At 55.1% G+C, this 17,745-nt stretch overlaps 2 protein-coding genes and 1 pseudogene across 8 annotated transcripts in view; 2 read left to right on the top strand and 1 right to left on the bottom strand.

The window, feature by feature from the left end:
* Positions 1-6,479, top strand: part of ZNF362 (zinc finger protein 362) — a 35,528-nt gene extending 29,049 nt beyond the window's left edge. For 6 of the 7 annotated variants that reach the window (XM_060140634.1, XM_060140636.1, XM_060140635.1 and 3 more), the window contains 3 exons: positions 2,965-3,043; positions 3,160-3,318; positions 6,340-6,479. In XM_060140634.1, the coding sequence (XP_059996617.1) occupies positions 2,965-3,043; positions 3,160-3,318; positions 6,340-6,456 (355 nt within the window). In that variant the 3' untranslated portion in view covers positions 6,457-6,479. Of the gene's footprint in view, positions 1-2,964; positions 3,044-3,159; positions 3,319-3,393; positions 3,442-6,339 lie in introns of all 7 variants that reach the window. The other variant, XM_060140637.1, reaches the window with a different exon arrangement.
* A 618-nt stretch (positions 6,480-7,097) lies between these two features.
* On the top strand, positions 7,098-7,916 carry LOC132514976 (uncharacterized; annotated as a pseudogene).
* Positions 7,917-11,158: 3,242 nt separating this feature from the next.
* A3GALT2 (alpha 1,3-galactosyltransferase 2) lies at positions 11,159-16,815 on the bottom strand. Its single transcript, XM_060141949.1, is given in 5 exon segments — positions 11,159-11,846; positions 14,660-14,794; positions 15,092-15,181; positions 15,389-15,454; positions 16,799-16,815. Coding segments are annotated over 5 exon segments (996 nt in total).
* Positions 16,816-17,745: the final 930 nt, after the last annotated feature.

The raw sequence follows: 17,745 nt of genomic DNA, 5'->3' as shown, positions 1-17,745 counted from the left end.
ACCATGCACCGGGAGGCTGGTGGATGTGAAAACTTCCGTGAAAGGGGGAGGTATGTAATGGAGGTTGGGGAGGATAATCGGAGTCAAGGATTGAAGGGTCCATAGTCCTGTCTCATGAGAGATGGGAATGGTGTTCCCAGCAGGAGGAACGGCACGAGCAAAGGCTCAGAGACTTGCTGGGGGGTGTGGATTTGGATTCTGTCCTGGAGAAGGGGGAGACAGTAGGGGAGACCATGACAAGGTCAGGTCCCTGCGCTGCTGCTGTGGTGGAGGGGAGAGGCTGAGGCCGGGAGTCCAAGAAGGAGGCTGGGCAGCTGTGGCACTTGGGGAGGAGGCCAGAGGAGCAAGGTCCTGAGGTAGGGCCTGATGTCCCTGTAGAACCATCCATCGGTCAGTCAACAAACACTTGTGAAATACCCTTGAGGAATGGGCGTTGTTGATTATGTGGAACATATTACTATTGTCAGTAAGTGACTTCAGGAGGAAAGAACTCACCTTCCTTTGTACCAAGTCCTCTCTGCTGAGCCTGTGCCAGGCCCTGGGATGATGGTGGTGAACGAGACCAAGGGCATCTTGCTCTCAAGGAGGGAGGCAGCTTAGAAAACAGTGACTAGACATTGACAAAATACGTGCCTACACATAGACTTCTGCTCAGGGGTGGGCTGCAGGGGCCAGGTCTAGTCTGGAGGGTCAGGAAAGGCTGCCACGATCAAGGGGCTTTTATACTGAGAACAGGAGTCTGGGTTTTAGCTAGGCATTAGCTGGGGGAAGAGTGTACCTGGGAGAGGATCAGCCTGGATACCAGACGGAAGGTAGGAAGGGACTTGGAATGCTGGGGCGGGGGGCGTGGAGGGAGGTGGTGGGCCTGGAGCCTTGGGGCAGGGAAGAGGCATGACTTGGGCAGCAGTGGGAGGCGAGGGTTCTGGGGTGGGCGTTGTGGAATTTAAAACAAAATCAGCACATGTCCTGGGGTCCCTCGGTCCCCTCTGCCACTGAGTTCCACAGCCCTGGAGGGGAATGAGGATGGGATGAAATGGAGGGATTCTGGCGGCAGGCGGAGCCGGTCCAGATGACCCTTCAGGTCCTTCTGTTGTAGAGATGGGGTGCAGTAGCCTGGGATGATGTCCCCAAACACGTGACACCCCCAAATGTGCAGGTAGAATAGGGGTCCTCAGAACTGGGCCAGCCCATTGCCACCTGGCCTGTCTCCGTGCAGCCTGAGATGAGCCGTCTCTGCCTTTGGGGTTCTCCCTCTAGTAGAGGAGACAGAGGAGGGGCGGCCTCGCTGCTGAGGATGCAGCCAGGGCACAGGGGTGGCGGGCAGAAGCATCAATCAGCCGTGGTTGCCAGATGAGAAATGGTCCTCTGACCAGGACGCAGGGTGCAGGAGCAGGGAGGTGAGGCCGAACCACACGTGAAGGGCTTCGAATGGCACACTAGGGAATTCAGACTGTCACTGTTCACAGTGGGCAGTCAAGGTCGTGGGCTTACTGACGGCAGGGAGTGTTCTTTATTCCAGCCTGGCCAGCACAGGGCCTGCCCTGGGGGACCTTAGTTTGTCTGACGAGTCTGTTGATGGGCGGAGCAAACCCGGGCTGTGGCTTTAGGGAAGGAGCCAGACCGGGTGGTCAGAGCTGGATTCTCCCTCCACCTAATGCTGATCGGCAGCTTAGGCAAAAGAGGTTCAGGTCCAGTCTGCATTTCATTACCTACCTGCTTGGCACAGGGTTTGCCAGAGCAGGTGACTGAAGACAAGCCTAGGAGAGCAGGGAGGGCCTCCCGTCCCGGTGTGTGCGCCTCGCTCCCCAGCCCCGTTTCCACACCCCATCCCGGTCCTCCTCCATCCTCACCCGGCTGCTGGACCAGCACAAGCTGCAACAGCCAGCAGAAAGCCCGGCCATCAGCCTGCAAGTCACTGCTCCCAAGTCTCTTCTCAGTGAGGACCCCGACCACCCTATTTAACATTGTACCCTCCCCATGCACTCACGACCCCCCTCACCTGCTCTGCTTCTTCTCACAGCACTTATTACCTTCTACACGCACTTTACTTACTTATTTCATGCTCATTGTTTCCACAAGGCAGTGGGTTTTTTCTGTTTTGTTCACAGATATGTTCCAAGCACCCAGGGTGGTGCCTGGCACACGGGTGCCTGATAGAACAATTGTTAAATGAATGAATAATAGTAATACTGGCAAGTGGTGATGGAGCCCTGACTCTGTGCCAGTACTTGGCTAAGCCCCTTCCACATATTATCTAATGGAATCTTCACAAAGCCCAGTGAAGTAGGGACTGTATTTTTATACCCATTTTGCAGATGAGGAAACGGAGGCTCAGTGATTTGACCAAGGTCACCCAGCTAGTAAATGGTAGAGCCAGTGTGAGGACAAAAAGGGGCTCACAGGAAGGACACAGAGGCTGACTTTCAGGGCCACCCTGTCCTGCATTCTTTCAGTAGCTGGGGTGACCAGGTAGCCATGTGGGGAAGAGGCAGGAAATAGAAATAGGGGGCCAATTAGAGGGTGATGTCTCCTGAGAGAAAGAGGCAGGGTGGGCAGCGAAGGTCCTGGCAAAGCTGTGAATCTGCCCTTTTCAGTGGGTGGTCTGCAGGTGGCCTTTTTAGAAGAGGGGCAGAATGCCATCAAAGCAAGACTGCCATGGATTAGCCGGGGGCCTGGGCGGGCTGTCTGAGTGGGTGCTGGTGGAGGGCCGGGTTCAGCAGGGCCCTGTGGGGAGCGTGGAGGCTCTGGTCACAGAATGGCTGTGGGAGGCCAGAGAAGAAAGGACGTGGGTAGCCTTTGAAGACCCAGCTCTTGCCTGGGGCTCACTCTGGGGAGAGTGTGTGGAGCGGCGAGCCTGGGAGGCTTGGGGGCCAGAGGGGTGTGCAGGCTAGCCGAGGGCTTGGGGGCTGGAGCTGGCCTGGGGGACCTGTCAGGGATGCCACCTCACTGGGCTGCCTGTTGCAGAATCCACACAGGCGACAGACCCTACAAGTGCCCACATCCTGGCTGCGAAAAGGCTTTCACTCAGCTCTCCAACCTCCAGGTGAGTGCCGGCCTGCCTCCGCCAGGTGCACAGCCCCTCCTCCCCAGGGGAGCCTAAGGAGGGGGTGGGGCTGGGGGAGTCCAGCCAGCTCTCGACCCCTGCTGTGCTCCCCGCAGTCTCACCAGCGCCAGCACAACAAGGACAAGCCCTACAAGTGTCCCAACTGCTACCGGGCCTACTCGGACTCCGCCTCCCTGCAGATCCACCTCTCGGCCCATGCCATCAAGCATGCCAAGGCCTACTGCTGCAGCATGTGCGGGCGGGCCTACACCTCGGTGAGTGCGGGGCCCCCGGGAGGCTCTCCCTCTCCCCGGCCTCCTCAGACCTGTACTGACGCTCCCATTTTCCAGACGAGGAAACTGAGGCCGAGAGAAGGGCAGTGACTTCCCAAGATCACAGTGAGTGGCAGAGCCAGGGCTTCTGCTTTCCACTTCTGTTTTCGGCTGCCTCAGGCCGACCTCTCCCCAGGCAGCCTTTCGCCTGGCTTCTGGAGACGTGGTTTCTTCCAGGCAGTGTGGGGTGGTGGGCGGGGAGGCGCTGGCAACCTGCTCCCCAGAACCAGAGAGGGAGAAGGACCTTTCCCCACTGGGGAAGCTGCAACGCCCGTCATGCCCACAAGGGGGCACAGTGACCTGGCCCAGAGCCACCGTCATCTCCCAGGAAAGGCCCACACAGGACCAGAAAGGTGCCAGTCCTCCATCCCTGGATGAGAATTTTCCTAAACAAGGGCCTTTCACGCCCAAGAGAGGGAGTCCAAGTGAGTCACTTTTGTGTGTCCTTCTGGCTATGTGTGTCCAAATATTCTGGTTAACAGACCCCCATGTGTACCCAGACTGATTACCAAGCCTCAGTTTCCTCATCTGTAAAATGGAAGAGGTAATAGTTCTTAACTTCTAGGGCTGTTGGCTGGCAGAGTCAGCGCCTGACAGACCTTAGCTAACACAATGATTTATTCACCCAGTGTTTGCTGAACACTTGTGCCAGGCACTTGGGAATCAGGATGAATCAAACAGACATATTCTTTGCCCCCAGGCAGGTTAGAGTCCACTGCTGGAGACAGACATTAAACAAGTAACCACACAAGTGGATATGTAATGACCAATCGTGGTAACTGCTCTAAGCAGGCTTTCTCAACCTCAGCCCGTGTTGACATCTTTGCCGAGGGGGTGCTGTCCTGTGCGTTATAGGATGTTTAGCAACATCCTTGGCCTCTACCCACTAGCAACCCCTCCCTGAAAATGCCTCCAGACTTTGCCAAATGTCCCTGGGCTGGGGAGGGGGGGGAATTGCCTCTGATTGAGAACCACTGCTGTAAAGGAAAAAAGGGAAACGTATGTTTTGAAAGGCAGCTGCAGGGAGGACAAAATGGAGTTGGGGAAGGGAGATGGGTTGGGATAGGTGTATGAGGAAGTATCATTTAGAGGAAGCCTTGAAGGTAATTGGCCAGGTGAGGACGAGTGGAGCGGGAAGGACTTCCCGTGCAGGGGAACAGGGAATGCAAACACCCCCGACGTGGAACAGTCGCGGTGTGTTCCAGGAACTGAAGGAAAATTAGGTCACACGAGGCTGTCGGTCCCTGTTAGGGAGCCTGGATGTTTTTCCTGGTGGAGTGGGGACCCATGGGGAGGGGACTGTCCAGGAAGGTAGTTCTGAAAGTTCACTTTGGCTAGAGAGGGGCGCATGGATTGCACCTTCCTATATGCGTCCCCTCTTAGAGGAGGGGCCGCCAGCGGTCACAGCCGTGGTTCTTAGAGGGGATCTGAACTCTGGGGGGAAGGGGCTGTCACATCTCACCTGGCTTGAGGCCCCACAGAACAAGAATAATTACCTTTTTTTAAAAAAAACGTATTAATGGATTGACTTTTAAACTACTTTAATACATAAAAGAAACACTTTAGAATAGTGAACCCTCGTGTTCCCATCAGCCCCCAGAGCCTGGCATCAGTCTGTCCTGCCTCATCCATATCCCTGTTTTTTGAAGTAAAACTGACATCACATTGTTCCATCTGAAAATTTTTCACTTTGTGTCTTTAAACATAAAGACTGCTTTTTTGAACTTAGCCACAGTACCTTTATAATACCTTAAAATGATTCACCGTAGTCCTTAATATCGTCAAATACCCAGGCGGTATTCACATTTTCATTTGTCTCATGGATGCCATAATTTATAATTTTATTTACTTACAAATTTTATTTTTTAATCAAGATCCAAATAAAATTCTTACATTGCACTGGGTCAATATATCTTTAAACTATTGGTCCTCCACCCCACCTCAACACTACTGCCTTTTTTTTTCTTTGCAATTTACTCATTGAAGAATAGTTTCCTAGTTTGGATTTTGCTGATTGCTGCCCTTCGCTGTTGTTTGATAGCGCTTTGCCACCACATTTGAGGGCTTCCTCTGCTGGATTCTGAGCAAGCTGAGGTATGAGGCCAAGGAGTGGCAGGTGGGAACCAGAGCACCACCTTAGTGTGAAAGCCTGTGGGCCTGCAGGTGAGCCTTGGGTCACCTCGCCTACCCAGTCTTGGGTGCTTCAGATCAGACTTAGCAGAGTCTGTGGCAGTGCTCACGGGATGAGGTGAGCATGCCCAGTTTAAGCTTCCCAAAGTCACCAATCAGATCAGGCCCCACTTCTTCCCAAAGGAGGATGGAACATGGGGGTGCAGAGGCTGGGGCTCCCATCACCACCTAGAACGAAATGTAGAGACTAGGGAAGCAGTGGTCCCCTCAACCCTAACTGCATGCTAAGGGCTTTACCCACATCACCATAGCAACCCTTTGAGGTTGTTCCTTCCCCATCCCTGCCTGTAGAGGAGGAAACTGAGGCTTGGAGGGATAAGATGACTTGTCCAACATTCCACTGCTGAGAAATGGCAGAGCCATGGTCAACTGAGGCCTACCGCTTCGCCCCCACTGGGAGAACCAGCCATATGGGGGCAGCTATGCTCAATCGGACAGGACTCCACTGCAGCCAGTTGGTAGACAGCAGCTGGCCTGGCCCTAGGGAGTTTTAGGTGGGCACTGCTGCGGGGTGAGCCTGGTGCCTGCCAGCTCTCTAGTCAGCACACTGTGGGCTCGGACTCTGGTAAATAAGCCAGCCCCCACTGCTGGCAGAGATGCGGCATCCCTAGAACCAATGCTGATGCCCGTCTGACCCCCCAAAGCTGTGGCTGTCCATCCCTAGCCGGCCCACCTACCAAGGAGCCCTCCAGTGGCCTCTTGTGGGAACTGCAGCTCCCCCTGCACACCTTGCCAGCAGTTGGTTGTAAGTTCTGAATCTCACCCCGCCCACAGGAGACCTACCTGATGAAGCACATGTCCAAACACACGGTGGTGGAGCACCTGGTGAGCCATCACTCGCCCCAGAGGACGGAGTCCCCCGGCATCCCGGTGCGAATTTCCCTCATCTGAGCCGACGCAAGGCGCCGCCCCGCCCTGCCCACTGGCAGACACAGACCCAGGCAGCACCAGGCCCCGACTCCCTCCAGGGGCCCTCCAGGAACAGCCGAGCTCTCTCACGACCTTCCTGACCTTCCAGAAAGCCTGGGCCGCAGAAGCCCTGCCCGGTCCAGCTCCGGGGGCGGCCAGGCCAACTGCAAGATTCTGGACTGTTCTGGTGGCATCCAAAGACGATCTCAGAGCACTTTGAACCTCTCTGCTGGGTTTTCCTTTTGTTCCCCACCCTTCACTTGCTTCACTGTTCTTTTTTTTTTTTTTTTTTAAGTTTGTTTTTGGAAATAACAAAAAAGATATTTATTGGCCAAGAAGTTGGTGCTGCTAAGACCGAGAAATTAAAAGAACCGGACAGATGGACACAGAGAACCAGAGGGCAGCGTGGGACCTTATCTTGCCACGGCCTCAGGTCTTGAGGGGAAGGCTCAAGCCTGGGTTTCTGGACTGCAAAGGGGGCCCCCAGGTGGGAGGGGCAGGAGGCAGCTGGAGTGAGCCGCTTGCCCCTGGGTGCCGGCTCGAGCCTCCAGAGCTGCGCCCTGGGCATCACTGAGCAGAGGGATGTGGCAGCTACCAGGGCTACCCAGTCTTCAGGAGACGAAATGAGAGGGGCCGGGAGGTCCACAGGACCAAAGGGTGCAGTGTTGGCTGGGCTGGGTGCAGGCCCAGGGAAACGGGGTGGGGTGGGCTGGGTAAGACCTGGCACCCCTGCTGCCCTGAAGACCACCCCAGTCTACCTCGGTGCTGGCCAAGAAACCTATTGGCTACCTCTCCCACCATCCCAGACTGTGGGCAGGGGGAGGGAGTGGGCCTGGGGCAAGGACCCCCCTCTCCAGAATTTCCTCCAGATGGGGCAGTGCCCAAGGAGGGGTTACTTGTCTTCCCTGCCATGGAGGGGAATCCCCAGCCCAGGCCCTAAGCCCCTGGGCAGGGAAGGGATCCTCGGGGAGGAGGGTCCCGGGAACAGACCCTGCCCTCAGCTCCCACAGACACACCCCAATCTGAAAGCCATGCGTGTCCGTGTATATAGGAACTATGTACAGAGCCCGGAGAAGCCCCCCTACATCCCCTGGGGAAAAAAAAAAGAAAACTAGACAGAAACTCATCTATATATTCTGTATCTGGAGTTCCGTTTTGAATATTAACTGTGTTATTTTTATACACTTTTTAAGCCTTAACTCGCCATTGATTTACCAGTTTAACGTCTCCTGGGGTTTCTTTTCCCACGGGGTTCTCTGCCCCGCCCCCACCCCTTTGTTTGACTGGCGTCGTCTGATACTCAGTATTGTAGCTTTTTGTCCGCATGTTACTACCCTGTAAATACGCTGTTATACATACTGTTAACACCCCTTTGCTTTTTTCTATGGGACCTCCAGGCCACCATATTTAGAACTAGTTACCTTATTAAAAAAGAGAAAACAGTCTGTTGGCTTCTCAGTCTGCATCGTGGTGGCAGGGAGGTGAGGGCAGGTGCCCCTCAAGGCTTCAGGAACGAAGTGTGCGTTATATTGAAGGAAAGGGGTGGGGAGCAAAAAAAGTCAAACGTGGGGGAAGACACTAAAGGGGGCAAGAAACAAAGGAATTCCAAACCCTCTGCTCTTTGTATTTCTCTGTTGTGAAGAATAAACTGTACCTGCAGCCGGGTGGTGGCGGTGTGTGGCGTGCTCTGTGCGAGGGTGGGGCTGGGGGGCACCTTTCCACTGCTCCTCTCCCCTCCCCCGCCCTCCCCCAAGACTCGGGGAAGAAGGGAAATGCCCCTTCCTGCGTCCATCACTCGCAGCCAAGGACCATGAGGGCTCAGAGGAGTGAGTTCCCAGTGGTGGCTCATGGCTGAGTCACTTTGTCTCCCACGAGGCGGCTAGCACAGGGCCAGCCTTGATAAACTCTGGGGGAGTTCCTGCATCTCCGTCCTAGGCAATCAAAACAGTGACCCCCTTGGGGAAGATGTGTGTGCAGGGGACTTCTTGGTCTCCTCGATCACTGGACTAGCTGGAGGCTGTGAGGCTGGAGCTGCTGCTGCTGCAGGAGCCCGAGGATGAAGCTGAGTCTGAACAAAGCCCGGTGGAGAGCCGGAGACACATCATTGAGCCCTGAAGCTGTCTTGACCCCAGCACCGTCCTGTTACGTAAGCCAGTGAATCCTCGTTAGGGTTGATCTTTCGTTTTACTCAGAGTCAGTTGCTAAACGTTTACCACAACACCACTGGCTGACTCTCCAATCAGATTCCTCATTCAGTGAGTTAGGAACAAGTTAGGCGATGGTGGGCACCTGAACGGGAAAATCCTGTATGTGTGTGGGGGTGTGGGGGTGGGGGGGTGCACGGGGTGCTGTGTCTGGCCAGACACAAGCAGAAGGACAAAGGAGGCAGAGAGAAGCGAAGACGGACAGAGGAGACTGAGGGCCAGCCAGTGGCAACCTTAGCTCCTGACTTTGTCTCCATCTTCTGGCCCACTCTAATTTCCTGCTTGTTCTCACATCAGTGAATTAATTTATAAGTTACCGTGTGACATCGGGTAAGTTAATTAACCTCTCTGTGCCCGATTTTCTCATAGGTAAAATGAGGGAAATAATAGTAACCAATTGATAGGGTGCATATGAGGATTAAATGAACCAATAGATATCTAAGGCTTAGAACTGTGCCTGGTACATAGTAAGCACCCAATAAATGTAATTGTTATTATTTGATGTAGCCCTGATGGATCTATGTCCTTTATGATCAAGGAACCCTGACTAGACAGCTGGTGATGTTTGGGAATTTTGGGGGTGACATCCGAGCTGGCATGGTAGGTGGGATGGCTGGACAGGTGAAGATTTTGCATGTAGCAGTGACACTCGGGGGAATGGGAGTCTGATTTTCACCGGCTCACCTGGAAGCCCTCAGGAGCTTACCCGGTCCCTGAGGGTCCCAGCGTGGGTGCTGAGGATACTGGTGATTAACAGGGACACTGATGGAAGCAGCGGCAGAAGGAGCTTATCCCCTGTTTTTCCTGCTGCTGCCCTGAGCCTCTCTACACCTGAGCCTGCCCCACCCCCACCCTGGGCCTCTGGGCAAGACAAAGGAGGTCCTCTATTCTGCTGTTTACCCCTCCCCCTCCTCAGGAAGGTCTCCACCCACAGCATGAGGCTCCCCTAGCCCAGCACCTGGAAACCCCTGACTCGAGCCATCACTTCCTCTTTAAAACAGGAAATGGCTGTCCTTTGGCGACTCCTTTGCTCTCCACGAACTTTTTCTGCAGCATCACAACCCCTGCAAGGAGGGTGATTGGCATCCCCACTTTACATATGAGAAAACTGAGACTCAGCAAGGGTAAGGAACTAGTCCACAGCCACACACAGAGTCAGAAGAGCAGATTTCCATCCAGATCTTACTGGCCTGAGCTCAGGTCTCTGCTGGCCCAGGGCTCAGTGTGTGTGGCCCTTGGTGAATGATGCAGGCAGTGTAAGGTGGAGGACAGTCTCCCACCAGAGGAAGGGATGTCAGCCTATAGCCATCAAGCAATAACCTGTTCTTAGGCACACCTAGCCTGTTCTTAGCTCTAACCCAGAGTCCAAAGGGTCTTCTGGGTTCTGCTAATCTAGTTTAGTTAGGCAGGAGGCACTGGGACCTTGGAACTGCTTGGGAGAGGGGAGATATCTCTTACGTTAGCAACAACTGGAAGTGTTTGTAAAAACTGTTACTATGTGAAAACCATCACAGTTGGCTTATAGCCAGAATTGCTGTCCTACCTGAAAATAGTGGAGCCTGTTAAAAATGCAAGGTCTATGAGAACACTACACAAACGGGTCAGAAGACCTGGAGGTAAGTCCCACCCTCTCCGGGCCTCCGTTTTTCAACTGTCAGACAATATCTCAGGGACTTCCAGCAGATAATTTCCCCGTCCCCGCAGCTATTTCCCGGAGGGAACCACCTTTCCTGGAGAGCCTGATGACTTCAGGCTTCTGTTCGGGACGTTGTGTCTTTCCCTATTGAGGATGAAGAGTCTGGACAGCAGCCACGGATGAGGAAGTTTATTTCCCAGACACTGTGGCCAAACAGCCATATGGGTCCCATGGCGAGGAAATGTCATTTTTATGGACTTGGATTCTCTAGGAGAAAGGGCCGTAGGACACTTGGGAATAATGTATTTTATTATCATATTACTTAGATATGTACAAACTTTGCTGAGGGCGGCGGAGGTGAACCGGATGCCACTGTGTTTCTCTATCTGGGGCTCCTGCCCAGTGGCAGCTCTATTGGACCTGAGGGCCAGTCCTTGCTTTCCAGCTGCTGACCTCACAGACTGACTCACAGATTCTCTGGGTCCTTACGTAGTTATGTTCCCTTTGTGTGCCTCAGTCCCATTAAAAAAAGTGGGGGGATATGGGGAAGGGGCTAAAACGTCTCTTCGGGGGCCTCCACTGAACTCAGTAAGGTCAGAGGTGACAGGTTTCCAGGCAGCTGGCAGTATCTGGGTCGCTGTGGAAAGTCAGGGAAGGGATGGATCGCCCGCCTCGGGGAGGCGCTCCCCAAAGGCCGGGCCTCCTCCTGCCACCCCGGGCGGTGGGGGGTAGTATTCACGCAGTCTTCCCGCCACACCCCCACCCCCACCCCACCCCCCCGTCGTGCCACGCTGCTTCCAGAAGGGCCCCCGCCGGCGTTCGGGCCTCCAGGCCGAGGGCGTCTCTAGCCGCGCAGCAGGGCGTACTCCTTGGGCGCCCAGAGCAGTTGGGGGCGGCGAATCTCGGCCCGGCGGCCGACGTCGGAGCTCCAGCAGAACTCGGGCGACAGCAGCTTGGCGGGCTTGTGCAGCCAGAAGGACTTGTTAAGGTGGCTCTCGTCGTGCCAGCGCGCCTCCAGGCCGCGCGCGCGGTCCCGTCGCAGGCCCCGCACGCAGTAGGCCGTCAGCTGCCGCAGAGCCGCCACGCTGCCCCCAAACACGGCCGCGTGGTAGCAGAAGTCGCCCTCGCTCGGGCCCAGCGCGGCGGCCGAGCGCGCGTCCCGCTCGAAGGGCAGCAGCCGCCTCCGCCAACGGTAGTGTCAGACGAGCAGCTGCGCCACCGACTCGGCCAGTGCCTCGGACCCGAAAGTCCCGCTGAAGTGCTGGTCCACGTCCACGCAGCGCAAGCAACGCGCCTCGGGGCCCAGCCGCCCGCCCAGCGCCGCGTGCAGCGCGCGCATGCGCAACATGGATACGTTCTGCCAGCGTCGCCAGCGCGCCACGCGCTCCTCGCGCAGCCGGCGGCCCGGGCCCAGCCGTACGCGGGGCACGGCGGCCGGGCCCTCGGTGAACACATAGTACACCACTCGCTGGCCCACCATGAAGTGCTGCTCAGCCGTCTCCAGGAAGTGCGCCAGGTACTTCTCCAGGTATCTGTCGGGCGGGGCGGGGCCGTCTTGAGTAAGCCGGGCCTCAGCGCACTCCGCCATCCGCGGAGACGTCGGGCTTCTGAGGCCTCACCTCGTCCGTACTTGTGCCCCTGCAACCCCAGTCCCTGGAACTCCAAAACTGTCCAGCCCCGGAATCGTCCGAGGTGGATTAATAATAATTACCCATTGTTTGCCACCCCTGCCCAGAGAGGCCCTTTGTTCCCCGCTTGAACGCGGCTCTCTCCCTGACCGCTTCGATCAAGAGTCCCGAGGAAGGGATGCTGTGCTGGCCCTTGGGAGGACCGGCTCGTTAGCCTTTGTCTCTTTAGAGCTCTGACCCTTCGCTTAAGGAGTCCCAGAGCTCAGGGCTTCCCTGGTGGCACAGTGGTTAGGAGTCCGCCTGCCAATGCAGGGCACACAGGTTCGAGCCTTGGTCCGGGATGATACCACATGCCCCGGAGCAACTAAGGCCGTGCGCCACGACTACTGAGCCTGCGCTCTAGAGCCAGCGAGCCGCAACTGCTGAGCCTGAGCGCCGCAACTAAACCCCATGCGCCTAGAGCTCGTGCTCTGCAACAAGAGAAGCCACTGCAATGAGAAGCCTGCGCACTGCAACGAATCGCGGCAACTAGAGAAAGCCTGTGGGCAGCAACGAACACCCAACGCAGCCAAAAATAAATAAAAATAAGTAAATTTTTTTAAAAAAGTGTCAGAACTCAGATGCTGCCACGAAGTGAGGGAGACCAGCCTAGCCACGGAGAGAGGCGCCCGCCAGTCATCCACAGGACTTTTGGGAGCAGGGAGGGGCCCCCCTGCTGCTGAGCCCTGTCAGAATTCCTGAGCCACAAAATCACGAGCTGTGGTAGTAATGGACTGTTTTCAGTCACTGAGTTTGTGGTGATTCCTTACATAGGTAACCGGGACGTTCAGAATACTGGAAACTTTGTATGAACAGGCTTTGGGATCCCAGGCTTCTAAAATAATCGAACTAATGCCTCATATTTTGGAACATTTGTCATGTGGCAGATAGTGTTCAAAGTAACGTGTATTATCTCATTTAATCCTCACTATTATTAGCTCCATCTCTCAGGTGAGGAAACTGAATCTCAAAGAGCTTCAGTAACTTGTGCAAGCAAGCATGCACATAGCTGGTAAGTGAAAGCCAGGATTTGAACCCAGCTTGGCACTGGAGCCTGTACTTTTACCTACACTTGCTCTATTCCGGGTGGAACTGTGAGAAACTGGAATCAGAGACCTTGGAAGCCTCAGCATCCCAGGGTGTTGGACTCATAGATCCTTGGAACTCAGGACCTCAGGACCCTGGAATTTCTGGACTCAAGAGACTCTGACCCCTAGGGCTGGTGCAGGAACACCCTACTCAGCATTCAGAGCAGGAGTGGGAGCACCAGGGCCCTGGAGAGGCCAGCAGTCCTGTTTGACCCCAGCCTCTCAGGGGCCCTCCTGGCTTTCTCTCCCTTCTAGAGTGAAAGGGACGGAGTTGGAGGAGCCCTGAGCAGTTGCCTGGGGCACAGGTCCCCAACCCCCCGGGCCACGGACCAGGCCTCACAGCAGGAGGTGAGCATCAGGTGAGTGAGCAAAGCTTCATCTGCCCCCATCGCTTGCATTACCACCTGAACCATCCCTTCCCCCCTCCCCCAACCCCTGATCCGTGGAAAAATTGTCTTCCATGAAGCTGGTCCCTGGTGCCAAAAAGGTTGGTGACCGCTGGTCTGGGGTCTCTGAAGACAGAATTCCTTCCCCAGGCTTTTGGATATCTTTTCCTGGATGCAGAGCTCTCAGTGCCTTCCCAAAGCAGCCTGTTCCATTATTAGAAACTCTTCCTTAAGTTACCTTGAACTCTACCTCTCTGTACCTTAGGATTGTAGGATCTGATTGCCACTCTAAGCCAGGAGTCCCATTTGCATCACTACTGGAAAGTGAATACCAGTTTGGACACCCTGACATCCATAATGGGGAGATGGGCAGGTCAGCCCCCTGAGGTTTCTTCTCCACCTCCCACTCTGGGTTCCTTGTCCATACCTGGGGGCCCCTTAGTTCCTCGATTGGCCTCCTCTCCTGTCGTGATTCTGTCTTCCCCGCTCCTCAGTCACTTGCCCCCATGGCCTCTCCCTCGACTTGGTCATCATCAGTCTGCCCCCCACCCCAAGTTGCGGCTTCACCCGTCCCACTGTCTGAGCCCCCGTCCTTCCAGCCCACTTCCTGTGATATCACCCCCAACAGTACTTCCTCACTGACTCCTCTGGTCTGCTGACCCTACCACTCTCCGCATCCTCCTTTCTTCACATCCCTCTTTATCCAGCCCAGATTCGCTCCCTCGCAAAAGCCCTCAGCTCCCCAGCCCCTCTTCCGCCTTCAGACTTTCTTGGCGAACCTCCCCCCGCCCCGCCCTTTCTGTGAGCCTGCACCTGAGCCGCTGACCTCCACAGACGCTTCTGCAGCTGGTCCATCCCCTCTGTTCACCCAGGTCTCACCTCCTCACACCTGAAAGACGCCATCATTTTCTCACCGCAAACCCAAGGCCTCCAGGTGATCAGCCCCAGGCCCTGGGCAGGTTCCTTCCAGGTTGTGATGTTGAGCCCTTGGCTGCCTGGGCTGGGTGGACTCCGGGGAGGAGGGGAAGGGAAAGGATGGTCCTGCCCTCATGCTGGGAGTCTGGGACAAGGGGTGCTGTCTTTGCTTCTCGCTTTATCCTGGGATCCTACAGCCCAGGAGAATGGGGTGCTCCACCCCTACATCACGTGCACACCCCCTCCCACTCCCTGCTTGGATAGCACCGCTCCCCTCCCCGGGCCTTACCTGCCTACAGCAAAGACGGTCAGACCAATGGTGAGGTTCTGTACAGCCTCTTGCTGGGCCACATCTGGATCAAAGGTGCCATCCCAAATAATGGGGGCCCCCCAGCAGGTACAGGTCAGGACTTCAGGCCGGGCCCTGGCCAGGGCAGGGATGGAGAGAGAGGTCCATCCATCTTCCTGCTTGATGCATGGTCACCGCCACCTCCGCAGTCCTGGGCCCTAGGGACCCACAGATGGGTCACACCCAGGCCCTACCCCTAGAAATCTCTTCCCAGATCCAGCAGAGTAGGGGGAGATGTGTTACCTGATGGGGCCCCTGGGTAGAGTGCCTAGCCCTGCCAGGGTGGGGGATGTGAGGAGGGCAGGAACGCTGGGGCAGAGCTCTGTAGGGTGTGTGGGTGTCCTCGGAATGGGAGAGATGGCAGCTCCTTACCAAGGATGCAGGGGACCTGTGAAGTTGTCTCTCAGCAGGGGCATTCTGGCCAAAGGGCAGATCCCCATGGGGGTGAGGACTCCCAGGTGCCTGTGGGGTGGGAGCATCAGTGAGGGGCATGCTGGCCTGCCCAGGAGCCCTGTCACTTTGCTCCTTACAAGGAAGGAGAGCCCGCAAGGACGCTTGTGCGGGCCATGACAGGTGCCACTCTCCATCCCTCAAGGAGGCACTTGGAAAGAACCACTTCAACCCTGCCCTGCTGGTCCCATCGCAAGTGCTGGGGGAAGGGGGTTGTACCTGACTACAGGGAGCCCGTGCAGGAGCAGCCCTAAGAGGCCAAGTGCAAATGGATCAGAAGATTCTCTTCCAGGCCCTGGGGGGTGGGGGGGGTCGGCAACTCATTTCTGCATGTATTTTTATACACACACACATATATATATGAAAAATGAGGTAATTCAGTGTTTCATTTATTTGTTCGCTTTAATATGAATGTATTATTCTGTTCACTTGGCACAGACATTCAGAGGTACAAAAGAGTATAGACAGTGCAGTCCTTCCTGTTCCCAGCCACGGCCACCCAGTTCCCCTGCAAGGGGATAGTTTATGCACATACAGGCAAATATAAATATGGTAGCAAATTCTCCCGCCCTTCCCTCTGTCCCTTCCTCTGATTTTCTCCCACAAATGGTAGCACAGTGATACGCTGTTCTCCACCTTGCATTTTCCGCTGACCATTATGTCCTTGAGGTTGTTCCACCTCAGTACGTGAAGCGCTTCCTCACCCTTTTTTCCAGCTGCCTAATATGCCATTGACTGGAGGTGGCATCATTTACTTGACCAGGTCCCTTGTGATGAGCATTTAGATGTATAACATTTTGCTTTTCCTGGCAGCAAACTTGGGGGACAGTAAGTTAGGGGTTGGGGCACTTAGCCTGGGTAGGATTGACCTCGGACAGGGGAGAGTCTGGGAGGGGATGCAGGGAGGTTTGTGGCTTGGTGGCTGGGATTTGAGAGCGTCTGGGGCTTAGGGATGAGTTGCTGGGCTGCCCGGAGGGCCGGCTGCAGTCAGGGACCACGTGTCTATGGCGGCTCCAGTCACAGGGCCGGGTCCCTCCAGCAGAGCTCAGCGACCCCACTGCTGGCTCAGAGGAGGTGGACTTTGGGATTTGTGCATGGTTGCTTGTTTTCCAGAAGGGCCCTACAAGTTGAGAATTTTAATAAGCTCCTCTGGGGGGGTCTCCTCCAACTCTCCTCAGCCCTTCTGGGTGCTGGTGTCTCTAGACAGACAGGACCCATATGGTGAAAGCCTGGCCACTGGGGCCAGACCCCCAGGTTCGAATCCCAGGCCACCACTTCTTAGCTGTCTGACCTTGGGCAAGGTTCTGGGCCTCTGCACTTTAGTCTCCTTGTCTAGAAACGCAGATAATAAGAATACATACATTAGAGGGCTGCGATGGATATTGAGTTAATACCTACTAAGTGATTAGAACAAGGCCTTGCACACAGTAAAAGGTCAGTAAGCTTTAGCTATTGTTGATTATCATTAGTAGTATTATTCCTAAACAAGCCCTCAGGATTCTCTGCACAGCCTCCCAGCTCCCCTCCCGGCCCCATGAGTCCTTCCAAAATCTGCCTCCTCTGGTCTCTTTCAAGAAGCCTGCCTGATCAGACCCTCCCGCCCCTGCCTTTTCTGCTACCCCACCTCACCGTTCCTCAGCAGGCATATCCGGTAAATAGCTCAGAGGGGCACCTTGCGGTTGTGTGTGTACGTATCTGCCTGTGCATCTCAGGGTAGACACCCCTTCTGTTCAGCTGGTGAAACCTGGGTGCACTGACCCCTCCCTCTGCCTCGCCCACTGTCAGTCCCCAGGAGTGGGTGGTTGGCTTGGCCTCCTTGATCTCCGCCCCCCTCTGCCCCTCCTATTTCTCCGGCCCCCACAGTGATCCTGCCTGCTCATCCCCCACCAGGACCATTGCAGCAGCGACCTCCCTGCTCCCAGTCACTCCTGACACAGCCCCCAGAGTCAGCTCATAAAATACCACCTGCCTTAACTGTCCATGTCACATGAACAGGGAAATCCTCGAAGGGGAAATGCATTTAGTAGGCAAACATATGGAAAACTGTTCACCCTCACTAGTAATCAAAGACTTATAGATTAGAACTAAGTGGGATGTTTTACCTATAAAATGAGCACTTTTTAAAAAGAAAGAAATGAAAATAGCCACACTGGGAGAATACAGCGAGACAGGCACTCTTTACACCTGCTGGTGGGATGTAAATTGCTGCAGCTTTTTTGGAAAGCTACTTCGCTGTGGGAATTGAAGCTTTCAATAGTCATCCCCTTTAATCCAATCACTGCAACTTCTGGGAATCTGTTCAAAGGAGATCATCTTCAGCATGGGAAAAGTTTATGCATCGAGATGTTCACTAGCTTCTGCTCATTCATGCGTTCAGCCTGTACTTGTCACAAGCTCAGAATCAAGCACTGTGCTAGGTCAAGGATTCAGAGGTGAGCGAGACACAGACCTTGTCTTTAAGGGAGCCGGGTCAGGAAGATATGGGTGGCCAGGAAGGGAGGGGAATGGGGTCACATGACAGACTGCAAACATGAATGGAACACAGCACAGCAAGGCTGTGATTAGTGTAAATACAA

Source organism: Lagenorhynchus albirostris, chromosome 2, assembly GCF_949774975.1.
Source record: "Lagenorhynchus albirostris chromosome 2, mLagAlb1.1, whole genome shotgun sequence".
Classification (NCBI taxonomy): Eukaryota; Metazoa; Chordata; class Mammalia; order Artiodactyla; family Delphinidae; genus Lagenorhynchus; species Lagenorhynchus albirostris.
Note: the sequence above shows the minus strand (reverse complement) of the source record. Positions and strands in the feature narration are given on the sequence as shown.